The sequence below is a fragment of the Rhinichthys klamathensis genome, unplaced genomic scaffold (assembly GCF_029890125.1).
Source record: "Rhinichthys klamathensis goyatoka isolate OS25496 unplaced genomic scaffold, OSU_Roscu_1.1 h1tg000123l_1, whole genome shotgun sequence".
Taxonomy (NCBI): Eukaryota; Metazoa; Chordata; class Actinopteri; order Cypriniformes; family Leuciscidae; genus Rhinichthys; species Rhinichthys klamathensis.
In genome coordinates this window covers 6076069-6085000 of record NW_026606660.1, presented here as the reverse complement: position 1 = coordinate 6085000, position 8932 = coordinate 6076069, and the positions used below count along the sequence as shown (strand labels likewise).

Here is an 8932-nt window from a genome sequence, read left to right as displayed (position 1 = left end):
GAAGCAGATGTTCTATGTTTTCATTTTCAGTCAGTTACGCTATGGGTAACGCTTCCTTTTACAGTCCTGTTATCCATGTACATACTATGTACTTATTATAGTAATAACAATTACTGGGTAATAACAAGGTACTAACCCTGAACCTACCCCTAACCCATGTACTTACCTTATATTAGGTAAGTAAGTACTGTACTGTAAAAGGAAGCGTTACCAGTTAAGTTCTTAAGTCCAGTTAAGAACACCAGTTTGTTCAGCTCGATTAAATTCACTTCAACACAGTTCAGTTAGGGTGTGTTCATACTTGTAGATCAGTTTGCATGGTTCCTTGGCCCGGACCAAAAAGAAAAAGCATTTAGTCCTGGTTCACTTAGCGTTCACACTGACTTAACATCGAACCTAAAGGCATTGGGATATGTTCACAACTTGATTGGTCGGTTTTTACGACATATATTTTGTGACAGAACTTACCAATCTTCCAAAACAATGCTAAATGTACCAAACGGTGATGGGCAACATCGCAACTATGACGAGAAAGAACTGTCACGTCTTGTGACATCACGTCCAGTTTTTGGTTCCTATACATGTCTTTGGTCCGTGTTGTGTTCATATTTCATACGAACTGCACCAGAGTTCGTTTGGAAGCGGAACGAGACCCAATTTTCCAGGGGTCTCGGTCCGCATGTTTGGTGCGCACCAGGGATTGGATGGCAGTGTGTTCACACTTGTCATGTTCGGTTCGATTAAAACGAACCCTGGTGCGATTGCTGTTAGTGCGGTTCATTTAAACATGTGTGAACGTTGCCATCAGAACCCTGTTGCGCACCAAATAAGCTGGCTGAGACCGCTGAAAAGATGGGTCTTGTTCCACTTCCAAACGAAGTCTGTTACAGTTCGAATGATATATGAACGCAACACGAACCAAATACATGTACAAGAACCAAAAACAGGAAGATGTGACACTAAAAAGGACAGAATTGCTCACACATTTCGGTTTTTCTCGTCATACTCGCGAGTTTGGCCATCGCTGTTCAGTACAGGCATCTCAGACAGCAACATAGCGTCGGCCCAGATGTGGGCCGGATCTGGGCCGACACTATGTTGCTGTCTGGGATCAGAACCGTGTCTCCTCACAGCAGATCTTCATTTGTGTGTGCGACGGAGGGATTCCTGCCGCTGTTTTGACTCATTTACACATTTTAAAAACTCTTCACGAGTTCTCAGCTGGTCAAAATACCATCATGTAGGCAACGCACTTGCAACGAGTGCATTTATCCCTGAGCACAGCATTGTTTTGGATGTTAAGTTCTGTCTGGCAATACGTCATAAAAGCCGACCAATCAGGTTGTGAATATATCCAACCCGATCTCACGACCAATTCGTACGAATTTGTACGAGTGGCTAATTCGTAACAATTCATACGACCTGACTCGTACGAATTTGTACGAATTTGTAGGACTTTTGCCAAATCGTACATATTTTACGAATTCCAAATTCGTATGAATTCATACGAATGACCTACCCCTGACCCCGCCCCTAAACCTACCCATCACGTGGGTTTAGACAAATCGAGTGAGTTCGTATGAATTCGTACGAATTCGCCACCTTTTAATCATTCGTACAAATTCGTACGAATTGGTCGTGAGATAGCGTTGATATATCCCTAGCCTAGGTTCGGTATCTTATGGTTCGGGGATAAAAATCCCAATCTGAACGCTAATCGGACCAGGACTAAATGTTGTTTTTTTTTGGTCCAGACCAACAGGCGATCCGAACTACATGTGAACACAACCGTTTAAATGAACCGCACTGACAGAGCAATCGCACCAGCTAAGTGTGAACACAACACACAATTCAGTTAAGTTCATTTCATTTGAGTAAACTGAAGGCTCAAATGTAATTTATTTCCTATGTTTCCTATGCTATGTTAAGATAAATTCAGTTTGGTTCGGTTCGTTTTCGGTTCGGTTAAGCATGGTTCAGTTCAGTTCAAGTTTATTTCCCTTAGATTTAATTCAGCTTAGTTCTATTTATTCAGTTTTATTTAGTTCAGCTCTCTGAGAGATAACAGAGTACTTCCTGATTGTAACAATAAAACAATTTTCACACTTCAAAGGGTCCATTGTGAAAAGAGTTAGAAATAAACTTGAATTGAATTCAGCTTAATTCGGTTAGTTTAAGATCAGTTTAGTTAAGTTAGTCATTTCTTACTGTAGCAGATTTTTCATTTCCACTCAGTTTACCTCAGCTAAGTTTAGTTCCTTTAAATTGAATTAAAATATTCTGTTCAGTTCAATTCAATACAATATGGTTGAGTTGAGTTCAGCTCAGTTAAATTCACTTCCATGTAACTGCTGGCTGCCGAACAGCATTTTTAAATGTAACAGATTGTGAACATGTTTTAGTGACTCAGATACAGACGTTTAATGAAGCACTTCCTTGATGATTAGCTCTCGTTGGGCGAGGGGTTTTTCCATTGCAGCCGTATGAGAACTGTCAAACCAGCAGTGCCTCGGGTTGTTTTTTAACTTTAGCGCAGTGAAAGAAGTTTTTCTTGCTCCCCTTGGTGCTTCTAAAACAAGTTCAAGTTTTCTAGGAAGCACCTGCTCTCATGTGTTTTTAATAAAGTCAATCATGATGGCAAGACTTTTTATTATTTAAAATGGGGTGGAAAGTAAACTTACATTTATAACTTTTATGCACTTGTATAATATTTGGTCTATATCGTTAACTTTTTCATGCGTAATGTCTCGAGAATAGGACACATTTGATCTATTCCTTCAAACTTCATAAATGCATAAAGTTTCAAAACTGCACATTTGTGTTTATCAAACTCTTATGTTTCCCATTAATGAAATGGGAAAAAAAAGAAGGAAAGCGACAAGTTATAACAAAAAGCCATTTTTATTCTCGAAGACAAATGATACAATCATCAGAAACGCTCAAAAATCTCACAATATTTTTTACTGGATAGTTTGTCCCATACAAACAGGTTAAAGTTTCACAAACAGAACTGTTGAAACTTAAACATCTGTACAGTATGTGCAAGGAAGTTGTTTACAAACAAAGCATTGTGATGAATCAAAATAATGCATATTTCAATAGCATTGTGTTTCCAGGGTCCAGAAACGAAAATAACAAAGCGCAAAATATGTTGCGGAAGCATTCGGTTTTCTTCATATTTAAAATTGACCTTGCGTACTGGCAATATAAATGAAATTTGCAAATAGATATTCCATAGGAGAATCCCAAAACTCTCTGAATGTCTGTGAAAATGACAAAACGTTCGTAAATGAAATCTCAATGCTTGTTTTAATATATAGAACAGATATAAATAGTCTTATGGAAGGAATCTCAGCTACTTGACCCAGAAGTTGTAAGACTCTTGCAAGGGTATACATAAAAAAAAAGGGTGAATGAAAAACATAGTAAAACGCCCAAAAGGATATCAATATCAATATTTTGGCCCTGTGACATGTTTGATTAAGACAGACCAATGTTGTTCTTGTGTTATCAGGCATGTTGAAGCAATTAAACATGGATTCATAAAAAGTTAACAGTGCAGAGGTTCTTTACATTAGCAGTTCCCTGCTTGCAGTTTTTGTAAACATTCTGTAAACATAAACGCTCTCCTCACTACCAGAAGACACCATGGTAAAGAAAAGGCAAACTCAAATAGTGGGGCAGTCAAGGACAGCAGTGTAAGTGAACTAAGAGAAATGGCGTTTAATACTGTACAGAACAAATAGCCGGGGTGACAAACACATACAGACTCGTTTTAAGCTCAGATTAGTCGTTTCTACAAATATGCATATTGATATTAAAAAGTATTTTGTAGTTGTACTCGATTTAATTGAAGCTGATTCGAACAGAAAGGTTAGTCTGGGAAGAACATTTTCTTAATCGTCAATTGCCTTTTCTTCATGCAAAATATAACTTCTTGAGTAAAACATAACCCAGACATGTATTGGTGTTCTTTATATCTGGCATTTAGGCTTCATTTGTTTTGCATCCCTTTAAAAGAAGTGCTTTGTTCTACACAAAAATAGAAATAAAAAAGACAAGTGACATTTGTTTCAGAAGGGCGCTGCCAGCAGCCGGTTAACTTACATTTGGACAAACATTTGATCAAGTACCACTTGTTGTTGAATCCAGATCCATATACATTAATCATGAAAGATGCCAACTACAAAGTGTAAAGAAGAATCACATCATTACAAATATAATCGTTTCAAAATCCGTAACGTGTTCTCGTCAGTGATCATTTTATCCCATCTCGTTATGGTTTGTTGACCAATAAATAAATTCTAGAAATTGAGATGATAAGCTTTTCCGGTATTTGATTGTCTGTTCAGTATAATGTTTGCCTGCGGCCAATCTCATCATAAACAGTTCATTTGCCAGTACTTTTATCAGAGATTTCCTAGTTTTCATGTGTTGTCTAAAATGCCATTAAAGTATTTTGATTGTATTGTACCTCAAGAACATTAGCACACAGCAGAGACATTTCAGAGTTTGATTGTTGTAGTACAGTTTGCATAGTGTTTAACCAACCTACAAAGTGCAGTTAACCATCCAGTTATAGAAGAGAAGGCTGATGATTGTATTGATTATGATTTCATATCTGCACAAGGGACTGAAACTGATTGTTTTGCAAGAGCATGCGTGAGATTTGATCATGTCTGTATCTGAAGATGCAGAGATTTAGGCCACTGCTGCAAGAGTTTGGTCGTTCTTGTAGTCACCAAAAAACATTAAATAAAAATTACATCTAAAATAAATTAACTTGCTAAACATTGGATACCAAAATAAAACAAGTGGAGAGTGCAGGACGTCACCTCTCGTAACATATCTTTGTACATTTATTGATTGTTTTTGTTATAGATGTTACTCAGATTTACTCAGTCTAAAACATTTCTGGATGTCTTAATGCTTGCTACTTCATGTTATTAATATTAAACATTTCAGACTGAGATATTATTCTGAGATATAATCTTACAATGAAATATCCTTCCTTCATTGCTTGCGTACCATTGGATTTTCTTTTTGGTTGCTTTACAATAATAACAATAATAATAACAAAACATTTAAATTACAAAACGAGTAAATATTTCATTAAGTTAATAATAGATGTCCCAAAAATAATATTCAAACGTCTTAAATTTTGTCCCTCTCATTGCATAATTTAAAGTTTATATGGCTTATATTGCTTCTCAATCAGTACCGTTTGCTACCATTGCATACATAAATTAAAATAATCAGAGGGAATTTCAATAAGCTGACTTCTAACACGCATAAATAAAAAAAATGCTTTCAGTGTTAAGAAATGCTAAATTAGACCGAGTTAGTATAAAAATATTCTGAGCCAAAAGTGTATGCATTCCCATTGCAATGAAAGTTTACTCTAGGACAGGCAACGGGATAGTTCATCCAAAAAGTTATGTTCTGGCAACATTTACTCTTAAAATATTGGTCTGTTCTTTACACAAAGCTACTGAATGCCTTCAGAATAATTAAAATATATAGCGCAAAATCTGCCATTTTTTGGTGGTGAAAGGCCCGTGATCAGCTGTCAAGCTTCAAAAACCACATTGAATGGGATTTTAGAGCTTTTTTTTGGGAAATTTATGCTTTCATTGTGTTTAAATGTGCAGCATTAACATTGTGCTAAACATCTAATTTTGTGTTCGTCAAAAGAAAGAATGTCAAAACTTTCTTAAATCAAGATACATTTACTTGAGAAGCAAAATGACATGATAATATAGTCTTGTTTATCTGAAAAATTCATACAATTAAGTGAATTCATGCTTGAAACAATAACAAATATCTGCCAGTGGGGTCAGAAAAAAACTGACCCCATACCTATATATTTTTCTTACCCTATACCCATAACTCAATTAATTATGATAATTTTTAAGGAAACAAGACTTTATACCTCAAGTAATTTTGCTTCTCAAGTAAATGTATCTTTATTTAAAGGGAAAGTTCACCCAAAAATGAAAATTGTCATAATTTACTCACCATCATGTCGTTCCAAACCCGCAAGTCTTTCGTTCATCTTCGAAACACAAATGAAGATCTTCTTGATGAAATCTGAGAGATTTCTGTCCCTCCATTGACAGCTACGCAACTACCTGACGCTTCAAAAAGTTCATAAAGAGATTGTAAAGCTAATCCAAATGAATTGAGCACGAGAATGAACCTCATTGGTTCTTGCTGAAACTCAAACGTGCTGCGTAACACGAGAATGAACCTCATTGGTTCTTGCCGAAGCTCAAATGTGCTGCGTAACACGAGAATGAACCTCATTGGTTCTTGCCGAAGCTCAAATGTGCTGCGTAACACGAGAATGAACCTCATTGGTTCTTAATGAAGCTCAAACGTGCTGCGTAACACGAGAATGAACCTCATTGGTTCTTGCAGAAGCTCAAATGTGCTGCGTAACACGAGAATGAACTTCATTGGTTCTTAATGAAGCTCAAACGTGCTGCGTAACACGAGAATGAACCTCATTGGTTCTTGCAGAAGCTCAAACGTGCTGCGTAACACGAGAATGAACCTCATTGGTTCTTGCTGAAGCTCAAACGTGCTGCGTAACACGAGAATGAACCTCATTGGTTCTTGCTGAAGCTCAAACGTGCTGCGTAACACGAGAATGAACCTCATTGGTTCTTGCAGAAGCTCAAACGTGCTGCGTAACACGAGAATGAACCTCATTGGTTCTTGCAGAAGCTCAAACGTGCTGCGTAACACGAGAATGAACCTCATTGGTTCTTGCTGAAACTCAAACGTGCTGCGTAACACGAGAATGAACCTCATTGGTTCTTGCCGAAGCTCAAATGTGCTGCGTAACACGAGAATGAACCTCATTGGTTCTTGCCGAAGCTCAAATGTGCTGCGTAACACGAGAATGAACCTCATTGGTTCTTAATGAAGCTCAAACGTGCTGCGTAACACGAGAATGAACCTCATTGGTTCTTGCCGAAGCTCAAATGTGCTGCGTAACACGAGAATGAACCTCATTGGTTCTTGCAGAAGCTCAAATGTGCTGCGTAACACGAGAATGAACCTCATTGGTTCTTGCAGAAGCTCAAACGTGCTGCGTAACACGAGAATGAACCTCATTGGTTCTTGCCGAAGCTCAAATGTGCTGCGTAACACGAGAATGAACCTCATTGGTTCTTGCCGAAGCTCAAATGTGCTGCGTAACACGAGAATGAACCTCATTGGTTCTTGCAGAAGCTCAAACGTGCTGCGTAACACGAGAATGAACCTCATTGGTTCTTGCCGAAGCTCAAATGTGCTGCGTAACACGAGAATGAACCTCATTGGTTCTTGCAGAAGCTCAAACGTGCTGCGTAACACGAGAATGAACTGTTGTGTGAGTTGATGAATGTTTATATGTGAATAAAAGCCTAAATTCAATGTTCATCATATAAAGCGATCGTGTCTCTTCTTGGAGTCAAATTTGGACTCAACCGCTCAATTCATATGGATTAGTTTTACAATCTCTTTATGAGCTCTTTGAAGCGACAAAGTAGTAGTTGCATAGCTGACAACAGAGGGACAGGAATCTCTCAGATTTCATCTCAGTAATTAATGACAGAATTTGACATTTTGGGTGAACAATCTCTTTAAGAGCTGTGTATTATCTAAAGTTGTACTAAAAATCCTTTTAAAACGATATGAGGCAGTACATTTGAATTTTTTGAGTGAACTATTCCTTTTAAATTCAGTGACCGGCGTTTGCTATATCACCGATAGCCGGTGTGGAATGTCAGATGAATCAGACTAATGCCATAAATCGTCATCCGTATTAGAAAATCAAAACAACATCAGTGTAGTCATAAAATACACTGCAACCATTCAACAATGAGTACCAACGAGTTTGTGCTTCAAATCCGATCATGCCTAAATGCAACTATCTCTCGCACTCTGTCTTTAAGGCTAACAGTGCTGCGTTGAGGTCTCTATTGGACCCTATTGAGCCTATTGAGACGGTTCGTCTCAATAGGGTCGCCAAACGGACTCGTCCATCCTGCCGCTGGAGTTGAGCACGGTGGGCGAGCTGCTGTGACTGCCGTCCGCTTCGCCCCCGTCCGCCTGGTTGGGCAGGTTTGGGTTGATGAGGGAGCTGCCGGTGGACGCGCTAGTGCAAGGCGGAAGCATCCTGGAAGGGGAGCGGTCTCCCCCCGGCACCATGGAGAACTGGTACGACCCGGACGAGGCGCCGTAGTAGAGATAGGGCGTGCTGCTGGTCTGGAAGGGCCCGCTCTGGTTCTGGGTGGAGCCGGGGTACGGGGGAGGCAGGTAGGTGTGGTAGTGGGTGTTGGTGGAGATGCCCAGAGACATGCCGGAGGTGACCGGAGTGGGGGTGTACGTGAACGTCGTAGGATAGTGCATTCTGGGACTGGGGAAACGGCTTTCCGTGAGCGTGGACAGACCGGGAAACTGACGTTCAAACTGCCGAGGGTCGGCCGAGAAGGGACTGAGATCTGACGCACCTGGTGGAGAGAAAAGAACAGTTTTTCAGTGATTCTTAATTCTATTATACTTTTTTCAATACAATTTCCATTATATTCATTGTAGTGTGCTTTTCAACTTAATTTTACAAATTTATGTACCAGATACAGTCAAACCAAAATGTATTCAGACACCTTCAACATTTCTCACAGTTTATTCTCTATAGTTTAAAAAAAGGTAATACAATATGACAAGAACTCAGAGTTATTAAATCAGTTGATATTTCACTGGTTTTGGCCATCCTTCTGTTAGACTCTCACAAATGAATCAGGTTGAATATCTGTCAGCTGTTAAATTTAAGCACACCGTTAGAGAATACCAATTTAGGTCAACCAATTACCAAGCAATGCTTCATTTTGTTCAGTCTGTGGTGTAAAACGGTCGCATTAGCAATTAAAGAAAAACACTTAAG

The 8932-nt window shown here is 38.8% G+C and overlaps 1 protein-coding gene across 3 annotated transcripts in view; it reads right to left on the bottom strand.

The window, feature by feature from the left end:
- Positions 1 to 7464: 7464 nt before the first annotated feature.
- Positions 7465 to 8932, bottom strand: part of runx2a (RUNX family transcription factor 2a) — a 68334-nt gene continuing 66866 nt past the window's right edge. The window contains exon 7 of one of the 3 annotated variants that reach the window (XM_056255946.1): positions 7465 to 8501. In XM_056255946.1, coding sequence (XP_056111921.1) covers positions 8005 to 8501 — 497 coding nt within the window. In that variant the 3' untranslated portion in view covers positions 7465 to 8004. The remainder of the gene's footprint in view (positions 8502 to 8932) is intronic. The other 2 variants (XM_056255944.1, XM_056255945.1) reach the window with 2 other exon arrangements.